The 18,479-nt window shown below is 44.0% G+C and overlaps 1 protein-coding gene across 1 annotated transcript; it reads left to right on the forward strand.

Moving 5' to 3' along the window:
* The first annotated feature begins 45 nt into the window (after window positions 1-45).
* Window positions 46-15,870, forward strand: INTS11 (integrator complex subunit 11). The gene is made up of 18 exons (XM_069949065.1): window positions 46-110; window positions 3,683-3,782; window positions 6,750-6,847; window positions 6,933-7,006; window positions 7,192-7,420; window positions 7,775-7,873; window positions 8,368-8,402; window positions 8,654-8,792; window positions 8,876-8,940; window positions 9,018-9,207; window positions 10,464-10,547; window positions 10,882-10,971; window positions 11,057-11,219; window positions 11,407-11,514; window positions 11,637-11,698; window positions 12,265-12,407; window positions 14,524-14,653; window positions 15,504-15,870. The coding sequence occupies exons 2-18, from the start codon at window positions 3,755-3,757 to the stop codon at window positions 15,567-15,569; spliced, it is 1,803 nt and encodes a 600-aa protein (XP_069805166.1). The 5' UTR covers window positions 46-110; window positions 3,683-3,754; the 3' UTR covers window positions 15,570-15,870.
* Window positions 15,871-18,479: the final 2,609 nt, after the last annotated feature.

Here is an 18,479-nt window from a genome sequence, read left to right on the forward strand (position 1 = left end):
TATACTTGCGTTCTTATTGGTTTATCGGCTGTGATTTGATCATGTGATGCAGTGACGTCATTCCTCGGCATCATGGCGCTGCCCAGTTGTGGTAATTAGTGGCGTTGATGGTGAGTGTATGTGATAAATCCGCTATAGCAGAGCAGGGGCGCCTCTGGCTGTATTATTTATGAGATTTTCAGTAAAAGAAAATTGTGTTTAATCTCTTTGTTTAGTGTGTAAGGATATGCGGGAGGCTATGGCGGCCGATTTAGTCGCTATTCTAGTGGACTCTCTGTATGAGGCTGCCATAGCATAGGTTTCATATTCGGTGTATCAATAAGTGTTGGTGTTCAAGCCAGTACCCTGATAGGTGGGCGTCCTGTCTTTTTCAAAAATCTGGACAATCCCTTTAAATGGTCACAGGGGAGATGTTACTAACCAGGAGAAGTGGAGCCCTAGCAACCAATAGATTCCAGCTCTCAGAGGCCTTATTAAAAATTAAAGAAGCCATCTGATTGGTTGCTATGGGCGATGACTCCACTGTCCATCTGTATAAGGTTTAATAAATCTTACTAATGTATTTGCATAATTCGATTTTTCTCTGACAAGATATATTACAGAGATTCTGATGATTACCTGCAGGTAATGATCAGAAACTTTGTAATATATCTTATCAGAGAAAAATGCTGCTTCACTTATTTTGAGGGATTCAATATGGTCTGTAGTCTTATATCCATTTGATGTGAATAGTAAGTTACTATGAGTGGACATTTGTCAGAAACCCATCTAGGATGCAGTTATGGCGACTGGTGGGTTACAGGTGACCAGTGGGGTGTAGCTATGGGGGTGCACTGTTGCAGGAGAGGACGCTGGTATTATATATAGTGAGCACTTTCATTAGCTACAGGCTGTGTGACACAGTGATCTCTGGCCACGACAAGCCATAGACTTAGGGGGAAATTTATCAAACATTGTGTAAAGTGAAACTGGCTCAGTTGCCCCTAGCAACCAATCAGATTCCACCTTTCATTTTCCAAAGTGTCTGTGAGGAATGAAAGATGGAAACTGATGCAATGTGTCACCGCACTGCTGCTGGCGTTACTGTGCCGCCCATCTCGTCGTCATCATCATCATCATCATCATCATCATCCAGCTTTATACCCAGAGAAACAGGTTGAGTTAGTGACTGTATCATGTGCTCACATGGAGCCTCGCCTTTCTTATGTAGTAACCGGGAGAGAACGTGTCCATCATGGTGATAGGTAACACTAAGCATCCAGGTATGTGGTATAATGGGATCCATTATAGGTAACTAAGGAGTCACAGGACACGTGATGGGAATTATAGGGACGTAACTGATACAACCTACAGCTTATAACTATGCAAGGCTGTCAGATGGGAGAAGCCTATCACTAAAGCTGGTCAGACTGTGTATAGCTCATATCAGGGCACATAAAGATTATACATAGGTCCCAGTAATAACCCTTTTACCAGCATGGAAAGAATTCCAAGCACCATCTACACTCACCTACCACTTTATTAGATACACCATGCTAATAACGGGTGGTCTTCTGCTGCTGTAGCCCATCTGCCTCAAAGTTGGACGTACTGTGCGTTCAGAGATGCTCTTCTGCCTACCTTGGTTGTAACGGTTGGCTATTTGAGTCACTGTTGCCTTTCTATCAGCTCGAACCAGTCTGCCCATTCTCCTCTGACCTCTGGCATCAACTAGGCATTTCCGCCCACAGAACTGCCGCTCACTGGATGTTTTTTCTTTTTCGGACCATTCTCTGTAAACCCTAGAGATGGTTGTGCGTGAAAATCCCAGTAGATCAGCAGTTTCTGAAATACTCAGACCAGCCCTTCTGGCACCAACAACCATGCCACGTTCAAAGGCACTCAAATCCCCTTTCTTCCCCATACTGATGCTCGGTTTGAACTGCAGGAGATTGTCTTGACCATGTCTACATGCCTAAATGCACTGAGTTGCCGCCATGTGATTGGCTGATTAGAAATTAAGTGGTAACGTGCAGTTGGACAGGTGTACCTAATAAAGTGGCCTGTGAGTGTATATATAAGTCTCTGTTCACATCTGTCATGTCATGGTGTCCATTTATAACTGATCTGCTAGGTTTGACACCTTGAGTTATAATTGGGGTTAGGTTCCTCTGTCTTGTTGTCTTCCGTGTCATGGTTGTTTGGGAAAACTTTTGACATGTCAAAAGTTTTGATTGGTCCGGGTCTAAGTGTTCAGACCTGCACAGATGGGGAGACCGAGTCGGGAGAAGGCCTTGCTGCAGCGCATCCTCTTCCCACTCTGTGTAAGAAAAAAAGAGTTGGGCTCTATAGACTCCCATTATGAGCCTGAGGCCTAATTCATACATCCAATGTTCTTTCCGCAATTGCGGACAAAACATAAAACCAATGTTATCCTATGGCCCCGTTCACACGTCCATACGTGTATACGGGGCAGCGATGTGCCGCCAAAAAAACGGACATGTTGTAATGCGGACCTTTTTTTGCAGCACGGATCGCTAGGGTAACGATGTGTGAAGCACAGAGCACTACGAATACACATACGGTAGTGCGGTCCGCGGCCACGGACTGCACTACGGGTGTGTGAATGTGGCCTTACTCTTTTATTCTAACAGAGTACACTGCCCATTTTTCCTGCTCGTTCTCCTGAGCGGTACAGGTCCAAACACTCAGACCAGGACCAATCAAACTTGTGACTTGTCATAAGCTTTTCCAAACGATAGGTACGCTTTAAAGAGTCACGACATTAAAGTGTAACATTTAAAAAAAACTTCTGACATGTCATAGCGACATGTGAGAGGTTTGTGTGTGTATCAGTTGTAGTCTGGGGGCTGAGGCCCCCACCAATCACTAAAACATAGGGGCAGACAGCACACGCTCTGCCGCCTCATCTCTTGTAAACTTGGAATACAAGTGATCTGCGTTATAATGGGAGCCTATGGAACTTACGGTAGACAGAATTACAAGAAGTTCCATAGGCTCCCATTATAACATCGTAGGCTGCTCTTATTGGCATGAAGAGGCAGAATGCTCATTGCTGAACACGTTTGCTCCTTTGTTCCACCGATCGGCATGGGTCTCAGCACTTGCACCCTGACCGATACAAACCTCTGACATGTCAGAAGTTTTTTTTTAATTATACAGTAGTTACACTTTAAAATTAACTTTTGATGTGTCATCAGGCAGGCATGTCAAAAGGTACAGATAGCAGCAGATCTTACTGCAAAGATCCACTGCGATCAGAAGATATAACTGGGAAGAGAGCACCGCAGCAGCACAATCCCTGGCTGGCCACTTATTCTGACAAAGTAGCCTCATAGACTCACGTTGTTGAAATAAGAGGTACAGCCGGGGAGTGGATAGCACTGCTGCTGTGCTCTTTCCCCACCTATATCTCCTGATCACAGTAGGTATCAGCAGTGAGACCCGCTGCTATCAATAACTTTTGACATCACTGATGACATGTCTAGTTATTTTTTTTTATGACTGACTCTCTTTAAGGATAGGTAGTGCTCTATGTAGTGCTTTCATTTATACTGTGTAAATTAATACAAAGCATATATCTACACTGTATACAGTGCATTCTCACATGTATATAGTGTATCCTGTACCCCATCATATTGTATTGTGTCATCTAATGTTTTGTTCTGTTTTTTTTTCACAGATGCCAAGAATTATGTCGTCTCTTTAATTTGTATCCTCTGTAAGTAAATTGGGGAAGATTCCAGATCTAAAGATGCCAGAAATTAAGGTTACCCCGCTCGGTAAGAATCTCAGCCAATAAGGCCTATCAGATTGACATTTATCAGTATCCATGGACATTTATCAACTCAAAGCCCTGCCCCCTTTTTCCCATACGGATTTATTAAAAGGCACATGCCGTCCGACTCTGTGCCTGGCGCAACAAATCTACACCTGCTCTAGATTTGTATCATGATTTACACCTGCGAGTGGGTGTAAAGCATAATAAATCGCCCATCAGGCAGGCGGGGGTTACAGCAGGTGTATGCCAAGGAGAAGGCAAGAATCTGCACCTTCTTCCTGGCGTACACCCCGGCCGCATCCTTCATAAATCTTCCCCCACAGTGAATGATTCTTAAAGCAGCGGTCCCATTAAAATAAAATATCAGAGGCAGGCAGGGGGGTGCGGGAACAAAAGAAAGTATACTTACCCGTCCCTATGCCCTCGCAGCGCTGCCTTTCTGATATCTGACAGCCGCCGGGCCTCCAGCAGCTCCTGCTGCAGCAAAATTACATACCCAGCTGATGGATTGCCCCTCTCAGCCAGTCAGTGACTGGATCCAGTCCGTGAGGTTAGTGCAGAAGGAATCGGGGCCATTACTTACACAGAATCCAGCCCAAAATTACTTCCGGTGGCTGTCAGAGGTGAGAGCAACTACAGGCCCCCACCTGCCTGCCTTTGATTTTTTTCGTTTTGTGGAACTTCTCATTTCAAGGAAATCTGTCAGCACCTTGTGTGCACAGTCCCCGTCTTCAAAGCCTTCATGCTTTAGATTTTTTTACACTCGATACCAATGCACTCTAACCAAAGAGGAGTAAAGGCTTGGCGTTTGTGCCCCTGCATATTTACCCATTAGCCTGCCTCCAGCCCCCCTGTTGTTGCCATGTTGTTGTCCGCATGTGCCGTCGCTGACAAGGGCCGTGCAGGCCAACTTGTCAGCCCACGCCTGTGCTGACGATTCCCTCGGTGGTGCACTCCTGGTAGTGGCATGCGCCATAGGGCGCAAGAGCGGCGCAAATGGCTGGAATAGTTGGTGCAGGTGCATACTGGCAAGTGGGTGTACATGGCCCTTGCCAGCAATGGCACGTGCGCATCAAAATGACGACATCTGGGAGCAGGAGGCAGAACAGTGGGTAAATATGCCGAAAAACGGAGAAGAGGAAGTAGTGCTGAAGTGTGCCGAGGTGCGGCCCAAATGCCATGCCACTACTTCTCTTTGACACTTGGTTCGAGCGCGCTTATAAAGAGTGTAAAAAAATCTACTGCATGAAGGCTTTGAAGACGGAGACCATGCACACAAGGGGACACACACCTGTACTACACTGCTAGCACCTCAGGTCCAGTCCAGGTGCTGACAGTTTCCCTGTATAAAGGTCAGGGCTCAGATTTCTGATCCAGCTGCAAATCCTCTGTATAGATAAAAAAATTTCTTATAGCCACCATGATGGAAATCTTAAAAGGTACTTGTCTTTAAATGAAAACTTAATGCTTCCTAAGGGCAAGTCAGAAAGTTTTCAGTCAGGATCTGATTGTTCATATAAGAACAGGGAGAAGAGACTGTTTGCCTGTCGTTCGTGAAGGACTTTCACCTCTTTTGTTAATCTTAATCCTAATCCAGGTGCTAAAGCAAACACGTTTTACCTATTGATAATCCCTTTTTGGTTTACATGAAGGACAGTCCTTATCAATTCTGGAAGGAACATTATATGACAGGGGTCTGCCCACCATTACATTACAGAATACTGTGAATAAATCAGGTCTGCCATTGGGATTACCTAGAAAATGTGTAATATTCATCCTTAAATCTTCCCCTAACCCAGGGGCAGGAAACCTTGGCTCTCCAGCTGTTGCAAAACTACAACTCCCATCATGCATGGACAACCAAAGCTAAAGCTTTGGCTGTCCAGGCATGATGTAAATTGTAGTTTTATAACAGCTGGGGAGCCAAGGTTCCCTTCCTCTGCCTTAGCCTGTGCTTGTACTGTACTGAGCAGAGCAACCCTGTTCAGATACGAGATGAGGCACCGACATTGCCAGAAGTAACTGGCTAATGTGGTTTCACGTAGAATTTCATTTTTTTCCCCACCTTCCAAAATGATACCTGAGCTCCCATAGTCTGAGTAAGGCTGGATTCACACTACATTTGTTAATCCGTTTGTGCAAAAAAAAAAAAAAAAAAAAAAGGATGGAAAAACGGATGTATTTGTGTGCATCCGTTTTGATTTGTTTTTCCATTGACTTTTATAAAAGAAAAAGTTTAAAATGCGTCAGTTTTTTCTAATCATACTTAAAAATAAGATCAGCTACATTTTTATGTATATTAAAAAAATGGATGCGTCTTTATCTTTATTTATTTATTTTTTTTATAATGGAAGTCAGTGAAAAAATTGATCAAAACTGATGCACAAATACATTTGTTTTTCAGTCCGTTTTTTTTTCCAAAAATGTATGAAAAAAAACATAGTGTGGACCCAGCTTAACAGTGACATAGGATGTTAGTGAGCACACAGTAGGCTCGCTTTAGGCGTATGTGTGAGGGCTGGGGAGTTATCCCTGATCTGCGGCTGTGACTCTCAACCTAAAACTCCCAGCATGGCTGTCGGGTTATACTGGGAGTTGTGGTTACTGGAGAACCATAGGTTGTGTTAGGGAATTTCTGTTATGCATTATCTTAAAGGGGGTTTTCTGAAATGTAGCAAAAGGTGAAAAAAAGTACTCACCCCGACACGTACATCCAGTGCTCTAATGTGACGCTGCAGGCATTCTATGGCCTGGGCGATATCTTTTGTATGGCATTGCTGAGGCCCGTGATTGTCACATACACAATGACATCACAGCACTGAGGATGGCGGCATAATGAAGAAAATCGTTAATGTAAGGACATGTTCCATGTATTATATATGACCTGGTTAATATAAGGACATGTTCTATGTATTGTATATGACCATATAATTAATCGCATCAGTCACACTATGACGCTCTTTTCCAGGTGCCGGCCAAGATGTTGGGCGCAGCTGTATCTTGGTTTCTATTGGAGGGAAGAATGTGATGCTGGATTGTGGGATGCACATGGGATACAATGATGACGTGAGTCTTGCTGTGGGGGTATGGGGTGCAGTATAGGAAGGGTATTGGGATTCTTTTAGTAACTTTCCTCTTTTATATGTGACAGCGACGGTTCCCAGACTTCTCGTACATCACACAGAATGGCCGTCTGACTGAGTTTCTGGATTGTGTTATTATCAGGTAACAAAGCCGAGGTCCTGGGGGCCATACAGTGCAATATTACGTCCACAAATGACTGCAGTCTGATTAAGATGTGAGGATAAAGTGTATGAAAATGGCAGCGGTGCCGCCTATAGCTTCCAGATTCCATTATATCCAGCCATGATGTATAAAATGATATAATAACTTTTTTATTTTCCCTTCAGCCACTTTCACCTGGACCATTGTGGAGCCCTGCCGTACATGAGCGAGATGGTGGGCTTTGATGGACCCATTTACATGACTCACCCTACTAAAGCCATCTGCCCCATCCTGCTGGAGGACTACAGGAAGATCACAGTGGATAAGAAGGGGGAAACAAACTTTTTCACTTCTCAGATGATTAAAGATTGCATGAAGAAAGTAGTGGCTGTGAACCTCCATCAGACTGTGCAGGTATGGTAGACTGGTATGGGGGTTAGAGTACATGGGGCCTGGTCAGTGTCAGACTGGGGTATCTGGGGCTCACCAATGAAGAACCAATGAGAAATAACATGTCAGTCAGTGTTAGTGCAGGCTCTAAAGCTGGGGGCCCACCCGAGGATTCTCCGGTCTTCTGGTGGGCCTGATGGTTATATGTAATATCTAGTACATCTGTATATGCAGCATGGGGACATGATATAGTCATTGCATGTATAATCTTTCCATGACTAACCTGAACAGTGTTTTATAATGACGGGTAATGGTTGGTGATGTCACAAGTAAAAGTCAATAGTGATTTTTTTTTTTTCTACTCCTAATTTATTTTAGGTTGATGATGAGCTGGAAATTAAGGCTTACTATGCAGGACATGTATTGGGAGCAGCCATGTTCCTGATTAAAGTTGGCTCTGAATCCGTTGTATATACTGTGAGTATCCAGAACTACAAATGGACTCGCTTATAGCAGCTTAGCTGTGAACTGTTCTAGTGTAATTGTGTGTTGTTCTAGATGTTATTAGTGTTTGGTGCTTGGTTTACATGAACGCTGTCATTTTCAAAATAACATTGATATGTCCTTGCAACATTATCAGCTGCTGTATGTCTTGCAGGAAGTGGTGTATTCTTTCCATTCTGGAGAGCAGGAGAGGTTTTCTATGGGGATTTGCTTCTGCTCTGGATAGTTCCTGACACAGACAGAGGTGGCAGCAGAGAGCACTGTGTCAGACTGGAAAGAATACACCATTTTGTGCTGCAAGACATACAGCAGCTAGTAAGTACTGGAAGACTTAAGTTTTTTTAACAGAAGTAAATTACAAATCTCTGGCACCAGTTGATTTGAAAGAAACATTTCCTTGCTGAACTTCTTCTTTAAGAAATCTTTTGCATGTCCATGTATTCAGTGACACTTTCTCCTTTTTTCAGGGTGATTACAACATGACTCCAGATCGGCATTTGGGGTAAGACCCCTACTACATTCTAACCATCTATGAGGCTGGGGATGTGTTACTCATGTTCTTTGTGTAAAGTGTCCTATCCATTGTATCTTTTTATTAATAAGTCACCCTTCCTGCATGTCAAATATTGGCACTTTTTGTGGGGTAACAAGGTATCTGCATGAACCCCAAACTACCTCCAGAAGTACAATGCATGTAGATGTATGATACCTGAAGTACTTATGATTATCACCTTTGATTCTATCCCATTTTAGAGCCGCTTGGATAGACAAATGTCGCCCGGATTTGCTCATTACTGAATCCACTTATGCGACCACTATCCGAGATTCCAAGCGTTGCCGTGAGAGAGACTTCCTGAAGAAGGTTCATGAGTCTGTAGAAAGGGGAGGGAAGGTTAGTGACATCTTCTTAAAGGGTTTTTCTACATGCTGCTATGCTGTTTCTCTGTTCCAGCTCAGTTTTGTCTCCTTTTGCAGGTTCTGATTCCTGTTTTTGCACTGGGGAGAGCGCAGGAGCTCTGCATCTTACTGGAAACATTCTGGTAGTGTTGAGTTGTGTCTTGGTAATGTTTATTACTATGAGTTTAATTTGTGTATTAAAACGGCTGTCCTATATTAGGGAGCGGATGAACCTGAAGGCCCCAATATACTTCTCCACGGGTCTAACGGAGAAGGCGAACCACTACTACAAGCTCTTCATTACCTGGACTAACCAAAAGATCAGGAAGACCTTCGTACAGAGGAACATGTTTGAGTTTAAGCACATCAAGGCCTTCGACAGAGCCTTTGCAGATAACCCTGGTCCAATGGTAATAAAAAAAAAAAAAAATATATATATATATATATATATATATATATATATATATGTTAGGGGCTTATGAAAGGCAGTAATGTACATGGTTTTACAAGTAACTTATACATTGTTTCAGTACCTGCAGTGCTCCTCTTATGGCTTTAGATTTTAGATCCTTGCTTTCTGTCAGTGAATAGTGAACTCATGATTGCTTGCAGCAGCTAAAAATCTGTTGACTAGAGGTGAGCGAATCTTGGGCTTGCACAGGTTAGTCTGAACCTGGACTCGTGGCATTTGAATACCAGTTGAAGACCAGCTGAAGAAGTTGGGTGAAGCCCTTGGGAGTCCTGGAAAACATGGATACAGGCTATGGCCTATGACTGCTTTGGTGTACTTCCATCTACATAGAGTTATACAATTGATTGATTCCTAAGCAAGTTGCCCGCTGAAATGAAGTTATAATCCTTGGGTGCAGGGCAGAGAGAGAGCGTTGACTACACAGGTGGGGTGCCGCCAAGATGACTACCTCTGCCTGCCACACGCTGGGGATTAAACTTAATTTCCTCCAGTACAAAGCTGCTGCAGCCGCGGCCGGTATATGCCACGAGCTGCACAGGAGCTTTATACAGTGATGCAGGGAACCATATGAGCCCAATTGGGCTGATTGGTTCCCTTTTAAAAGGTAAAAGACTTGTCTCTGGGATATGTTGCCCTTGCTTAGATAAGCTTAGTATGGTGACATATTCCCTATAAAGGAGCTCTGGTATAGGTGATAAATATATATGGCTTTTTGTGGACCCATGAAGTCACTAGAACAAGGTCCTGTGTACCCTTTTGCTCCTTTCTGAAGCCAATATAAACAGCTGAGCTCTGTACTGCATTTTCAGTCAGCCCTATAGATATCGAATTGACGATGCCCGTGTGACCTCTGCTCCATTTAAACTTGAGACCCCTGTTCTAGGCACTGATTGGGTTCTACCTTGATCAGACATTTATCACATATCCTGCAAACAGGGCTTCAAAGAGAAGTCCCATGAAATAAAAAGGTGTGTGTGGGGGGGGGGGGGGGGGGCTGCTGACGGCCGCCGGATGTTATTTTTTGCTGGACTCCAGGTACGTCACATAGTTGCCACCTTCAGCTGCAACCTCACAGCCCAGCTAAGTGATTGCCTGGTCACTCATTGGCTGAGCGGGCAATCGATATGTATGCTGCAACTGAAACATTTCTTATGCTGGACATTATATACCTTTTGCTCTCTTCGTATTTCTCAGGTGGTGTTTGCTACTCCGGGGATGTTACACGCTGGACAGTCTTTGCAGATTTTCCGCAAGTGGGCTGGGAATGAAAAGAATATGGTGAGATATACTGTATAATGCAGGCGATACAAAAGTGACTGGTAAAGATGAACAGGGATGCTACTTGGGGAATGAAGGGCATAATCATATGCATAGACAGTAGTTGGAGCCATTGGTTGGCGACCACTGGTGCATTGGTCTGAAAATAAAGTTTCTAGTTGAAATCCAAAAATTGTACCGCTTTCTGCTCATCCAAGCTGTGCTTATTGGGTCCTGCAGAACAGTGCTGCATATGTACATGGTGCATTGATCAGTGGATCTTATATACTAATTTATCTTATGGTCCCATACTGTACAACACACACTTACCAGCTTGTCATTGATTCTTGCACAGGTGATCATGCCCGGTTACTGTGTACAGGGCACAGTGGGACACAAGATCTTAAGTGGCCAGCGTAAACTAGAGATGGAGGGAAGACAGACGGTAGGTATCCTATCTTTATTTTTGGATGTATGCATTAGTCTTTGTGCAGTGATAATAAAGACAATTTACTGTCATTTGCTGGCAGCTGGAAGTCAAAATGCAGGTGGAGTACATGTCCTTCAGTGCCCACGCCGATGCCAAGGGTATCATGCAGCTCATTCGCCAGGCAGAGCCCCGGAACGTACTGCTGGTCCACGGTGAAGCCAAAAAGATGGAGTTTCTCAAGCAAAAAATTGAGCAAGAGTTTCGTAAGTGGGAAAACTATAGAGGTTATACAAACATCGATGATGTGTTTGACTGCTGGGAACCATGGAGATCATGAGTCCCCTGGTCTGTGTTTGAGAAGAGCAATGGAAAACTTTTTGTATCTATATCTCTATTTTGTCAATACCATTTTGCATTATCTTTATCAATTTTCTACGGATATGTCTGCAGGTATCCAGTGTTACATGCCTTTTAATGGTGAGACAGCCACCATTGTCACGAACCCTAACATCCCGGTGGATATCTCATTGGGCCTGCTGAAGAAAGAGAGTGCACTTAGTAAGTAGACTGGATAAAGTCCTGAGGTTCTGTCCATTGTGGTCTGAGTGACTTGCAGTTCTCTTTTTAGCATCAATATGATCTATTATTCATTCATGTTGTAATTTTCTATATGTTTATAGGTCTCGTTCCAGATGCCAAGAAGCCCAGACTGATGCATGGGACCCTTATAATGAAAGACAATGTAAGTCTTGTGCAATGTGGTGCCATAGTTCCAGGTTTTATAAATCGCAAGATCTTTAGACCCCCACAGTTCTCTGAAACAAGCTCCGAGAAGTGCGTGTTTGAGGGATTGACTCTCCGGCTTTCTGCTTTTTCCATCTTAGTGTGCGAGATGATCTCCATAGACTTACAATGCAGTGAGACAGAGACTGGAGTGAACCACATAACTGTGCGCTCAGATCAGTAGCTGTTTTGGAACTCACTGCATTATAATGAATCATGATGCAGGGAGTCCTGTAAGAACTGACGCGTTCAGTCCGTGATATACAGTCAAGCTTACGGACGTGCGAATGCAGCCTTACTGTGGGCTTTGCCTTGTGACTGGCATTACCAGGCTTCATCATGTGGTTTGTTATTTTTCTGTCATCAACAATCTGATGAAGCCTGGTAATGCCAGACAGTCAATAGAGACAGAATTGCATAATCAGTTAGTCTCTAACTATGTAACCAAACACAACAAAACTGCAAATGTGGGAATACAACCCAAAATACTAAAATAATCTCCTCCTCTCCTTTCCATCTCGGCAGAGTTTGCGTCTTGTGTCACCTGAGCAGGCCTTAAAAGAAATCGGTCTGGGTGAGCACCAGCTGAGATTCACCTGTAGGGTGCACATCCAGGACCCTCATAAAGAGCAGGAGACTGTGCTGCGGATATACAACCACCTGAAGAGGTAAGTGATGAAGCTGGTACGTAAGTTAGGTGATAGGTATCCCTTATCTAGCCGATATCTTCCATAGCCCAAGGTTATTTTTAGTCTGGTCAGGGAATTTTGAAATAGTCTTTCAACGTGTCCTAGAGACATGTCAGAAGTTTTGATGTAGGTATTCAGACCTCCACCAGTCGTGCTTAGCACTATGATCTCCATCTTGCTGCAGGAGATGGTTTCTATAGACATACAGGGAGTTAAGGCCGCATTACATGGCAGGATATGTCAGGTCAGCACTCACTTGCCCCTTGTTCCTTGCTCGCTGCCTATGCTATTAGAAGCACAGACAGTGTGTGGGGAGCAGAGGGAGAGGCTGCCCATTGACGTCAGTAGCGGCCTGCTGCCACCGCCCCTATAACATGGTGCGATGAGCGGCAGACTATTGCTGCACTGATCTTGATTTTTCAACATGTTGAAAGACCACAATCAGCCGCCATCGTGCATGTCAGCTGATCGCGTTCTTTTAACATGCGCCATCACACCAATTGATTACCGTCCGCCAAGTACGGCCATTAATCTTTTGATGCAATAGAGCCTTTAAGCCCTTGGCTGTGCACTTCTCCCAGCTTTATCTAATCCTCGCTAGGGAGTCTGAACATTCAGAACCTGACTATAAGGGCCGTATTAGATGAACCATTGTGTGATCTAAGTGAGCTCCGCTTGTCTTTGGAATTCCCTGCTGGCTCTAGCCGCCTCCGACACTTTCCAAACCCATCTCTGAAGTGAGAGGCTGCTCAACCAATCACTGGCCAAGATGGGACAGAGCTGCAGCCAGTGATTGGCCAAGTGGGCTCTTACTTCTGAGACTAGTTCAGAAGTGTTGCAGGCGGCTGCAGCCAGCAGGGGATCCCAGAAACAAGCCAGGAGGACACAGGGGGAGCCTAAACAGGTAAGCAACAGGTTTTATCACTTTCATTACCCTATCATTGGCTGTGCTAAGTAATAGTACCCATTTACCTATATCAAATAAAAAATTGGTTTTCCTCTTGGCATTACAGCTGTCGCTACACTCTGATTTTATTGACATTGCAAAGAGAAATAGGGAAGAACAGCCCGACAGCGTGGTTTTAGAATTGATTATCAGTGGAATACAAATATTTGCTGATCTAGACATTTTAGAGCTGACACGTCCTGTTGGATATGGGTTCTAGATGTTTTGTCAGCTCTGCATTAGTAATATGTGCTATATTAGGGTTAATAAGTACAACCAGGATTCCTGTTACGGCAACCGCTGACATGCTGTTAGAATCACTTCCTTTGAATCACTTCCTTCATGTACAGTGATAGAGCAAAGGTCATCAGCATGATACATGCACCATGTACAGAAGCTTGTAGTGTACATGAAGCTGACAGAAAGGGCAATCCATGATGCCTGTAATATCCTTCTATGTGTATAAAGCAAGTTGAATATTTCTTGCCCAATATCTATTCACTGTTATAAAAGTACACGTACAAATAATGGGGAATATGTTTCCAGCGCTTTAAAGGGACTCTGTACTCACAATCTGATTCCCCCAAACCACTTGTACCTTCGGATAGCTGCTTTTAATCCAAGATCTGTCCTGGGGTCCATTCAGCAGGTGATGCGGTTATTGTCCTAAAAAAAAAGACTTTTAAACTTGCAGCCCTGTGCCAAACTGGCGTGACCTAGATTGTGTATGCATTAGGCTGGCACAACCTCTCTCACCCTCATCATTAGGAATGCTCCAGGCAGATTGTCTCCTATTCATCAGCTGTGTCAGCACGGCACATGGGCTGGATTGTTAAGGCACCTGTGCAATGTTCACTGCTGAGAAATAGGAAAAATGGTGAAGAGGGCGGGGAGGAGGGGTAGTGCAAAGTTAGGGCACAGATACTCCAAGCCACACCCGTTGGGCACAGGGCTGCAAGTTTAAAAGTTGTTTTTTTTATGACAATAACTGCATCACCTGCCGAACGGACCCCAGGACAGATCTTGGATTAAAAGCAGCTATCCGAAGGTACAAGTGGTTTGGGGGCGGGGGGTCAGATTGTGGGTACAGAGTCTAAGTGAGGAAAAAAAGATGAAATTGATGTCCTATCCCTTGTATATCTCATGCAGCATACTCAAGGATCGCTCAGTACAACACCTGCCTGATGGCTCCATCATGGTAGAATCCATCCTTCTTCAGGTCTCTACCAGTTCTGATGACCCCAGTACTAAAGATCTTCTCATATCTTGGACATATCAGGTGAGTGCTGACATGATGCTGTGTAACTAGAGCTTGTTGTAGAAGGATTAAATATTTTCATGGAGTCCCGATCACCAAATCACCCCCCCCCCCCCCCCCGAAAGTGTCAGCAGACTATGCCCCATTGCATAAATATAGTTTTTTTTTTGTGAAATATATTTAATATTTGATACTGATGACTAATAATAAAGTTAAAATAAAACAAACCTTACAAACAGATTAGACTAAAAAGAACATGCATCATACTATGGCTCTAATCGGCAAAAAAAAAGGTGGCACATTCATTTCCTTAGTCTGATAACTACATATAACATGTGAGGGGTCGCAGTTCTGTAGAAGTAAGAGATTGCTGTCTTATCTTCATTCACAAACAACCAGAAGCACAACTTCTAGGACACATTCACACGTTCCGTAGGTCTGTCCGTAATTGTGGATTTGCAATTATGGACAGACTACGGACCTGATTATTTAAATACATACATCTTTATGCCCTGTGATCCGCAAAAATTGCGCTCCATTCTGCAAGTGACCGGGAAAAAAAATAAATTCTGAGGGATTTCTCATGATTTGGGTGGTTTCATTCACATTAGCAGCAATGTAGCGTGGTCCAAAAAGAGCGGCACATTGCTATGTGATCACATGACCCATGTTGTGGACAAAGCGTCATACCCACAGAACTAGTTGTTGGTGTGATGATATAGTCCTGATGTATAGTGACTTGTGGTTTCTCTTCTAGTCGGGCTTTCAGCTCTGCTACATGTAAAGCTTTTAGGGCGTGTTTTCTGTCTGCTTCATAGGATGCTATTTATGTGCTGTAAGTCATGTGTAATTATGCTTCTCTTTTATTAAGGATGAAGAGTTGGGGAGTTTCCTTACATCTGTGCTCAAAAAGGGTTTACCACAAGCGACAAGCTAGATGACTGCCTGCACGAGCGGCCGCATCATCATCATCATCATCATCATCTCTGAACGGATGAATTCTGATACCCACCTGACTCTGCGACCGGACCAGGCAAGGTCTCCAGTCAAAGCTGTGGGACTACAAGTAGGCTGTAGAGATGGGAAGAGCACAACATGTACTGGTCTGTTATACAATAATAAAGGCGTTATCCAAGATTAGAAAAATGTGTCTGCTTTCTTCCAGAAACTGCTTGGCTCAATTCACCTCAATGGAGCTTAGCTGCAGTACCACACACAAACTGAGGAGAAGAGTGTCACTGTTTTTCTAATCATGGATAACCCAGACCTAAAAAAAAAAAAACCCTAAGAGGGGTGATATTAGCATCTTACTGCAGGAGACTGCCTCCAGAAGCGAGATTGTAGCACCACCCGCTTCTTCCATCTCTATCTATCAATCAGTCTTTTTTGTTAGTGACAGCGACCCTATAATAGGGATTGTCCAACATTTTTTTTTTTATTGAAACAGCGCCATCTTTGTCCGTGGTATTTTGGTTTAGTTTCATTCACTTAAAGAGAGCAAATCAGGCTCATATGATTTCCTGAACCGCTGTATACAGCTCCTGCAACAGGGTCTATATAACCGAAAAAATGCAGTTTAATTTCCTGTGCGAGTGATAGGCAGTAGCGGGGAGGTAGTCATGTGGGCGGCTCCTCGCCCATATATAGTCACCGCGCTCTGCCTGTCAGCGCACTCCGAGGGGATGATTGACAGGCAGAGATGTATGTTACTGGCCTCTCTGCCTGTCAATCAACCCCTTGGAGCACGCTGACAGACAGAGAGTGGTGACTAGATACAGGCGGGGAGCCACCCAGATGACTACCTCCCCGCCACTGCCTATTACGCGCCCTATTTCGGTCATATAGATTCTGCTGAGGCCGATACGTGCTGCAGCTGATGCAGGAGCTGTATACAGTGGTTCAGGGAACCATATCAGCCTGATTTGTTTCCCTTTAAATGTATAGCAGCTGTGATACCAGACATGGCCTATGGACAGATGTGGTGCTGTTCTTTTTAAAGAGAAAATCAGTTGATATTTTCCCTACTGGCACAGATGTTATGTTTGTGCAGGAAAATGCAGAACTTTCTATACTCCACATTGTTACTTTATTAAAAAGTGAGGATTTTGTATTCTTTTTGTAGTTTTTCTGTGTCTAAAATTGTATCTTTAAGGGGTTATCCTGCTCATCCAATCACTGGCCGTTGTCCCGTCACAGTCAGTGATTGGCTGAGTAGGCTGTCACTGCCTAGACTATTTCATTTAGAAAGTGCTAATAAACAGAAATAAAGCAGCCCTCAAGACACCATGAACAGGCTCCTATAGTTTAATAACATATGATAAAAACTAATATATATATCATCAATAGCTAAAATACAAATTATGATCTTTGTTAAAAAACCATGTAGAGGTCTAACTAAGAATACAGCAAGAGATGAGACCAGTGTTCATCCAGTCTTGTCCGTGCTGTTAGGGTGTGCAGGGGGATGTGGGAGAGTTCTGCACAGGCTCTGGGCTGCACTAACAAGTTGTAGCAACAAAAGTTTCATAAACGAACCCAATGTCTGCCCAGCCCTGCAAGCCTTCTCTGTGGCTTACACTGTCTGTATCAGAGAGCAGAATAGGTAGCAATAAATGTATCATGTATAGTAGCAAGGTCTCTCCAGTCCCACAAGCAGCAATGTATACAATAGATGGTGAATAGCAGTGCAAACAATATGCTGGATGAGTTCATAAGGCACAGACTGGGTGATGTTGCTGCACCTGTAGTACTTAGATCTTCACAAGGAGAGATGCCAGTATCAAGTTCAGAAAGAATATTGGTGTATAGACACCTCTCACCACTCCTGTAGCTGTCAGCTCTTCTCCTCCTGGCTGGAGATTATAATTTGTATTTTAGGGCACAATGGAAGTTGTAGTTGGTGAATACTGCTTTATGGTTTGTGAGAAGTGTTCCAGGACTGGATCCAGCTTTTCCAGGAACCTGGAATGGAGCCGCATGGAATTCAAAGGCAGCCTGCTCACAAGCTGACCGCCGAACCTAGTGAAGTGCTTTACTACTGCTGTAAATTCGCTCATCCCTAGTTACAATGTATCAGTGCAGTTAGCTGTATCATGCAGTCCAGACTGTAAGTCTGCATTCCCACGTTCAGTGTTCCTCACGGAACACGGACGTGAAATGCTTGTAATTAGATGCGGGGAACTGTACTGATATGCGCCGCGCTGTAATGACAGCGCCAGGTGGCTGATTCATTACAGTGCGGCGCATATCTGTACAGTTCCCCCGCTCCCAACATCTTATCACAGATGCTGCCTGGGCGGGGGAGAGTCCGTTACAGGCATTCCACGTCCGTGTTCCGTGAGGAACATGAAATGTGGGAATGCGGCCTTAGGCTGTGTTCAGACGCAGAATCTGCAACCAAAATGACACAGCAGAATGATACATTTTAAATTACGTTAAATATGAGAAACCAAACTAAAATGATTGTTATTTCATTAAAACCATCTTTTAGTTACATAGAGTTTACAAGAAGTGGCATCTAAGCTTTCTAGTTTCTGCAAAGTGCTCAGGTTACAGTCTGTGCAGGAGGTTCTGGCTTCCTGTGGTCGGGGTCTAAGTTTTCCTAATCTGTGGGTTATTGTCACTCGCTGCACGAGACGGAGCGCTGTCACGATGGAACAAGCTTAGAAATACTCTGCATGTCAGAGGCCGTACAGCTCCATGACTCACTATAGAGGAAATTTCACTTTCTGCATTGCTCGCAAATGTAGGTGTGAATATGTTAAAGGTTAAATATGGATCAGGACTGCAGCAAAACCGCAGGGGCTCGTATACAAACCAGTGTAGGTGAGGCACGATCTGCAGCTTG

This window comes from Dendropsophus ebraccatus, chromosome 12, assembly GCF_027789765.1.
Source record: "Dendropsophus ebraccatus isolate aDenEbr1 chromosome 12, aDenEbr1.pat, whole genome shotgun sequence".
Classification (NCBI taxonomy): Eukaryota; Metazoa; Chordata; class Amphibia; order Anura; family Hylidae; genus Dendropsophus; species Dendropsophus ebraccatus.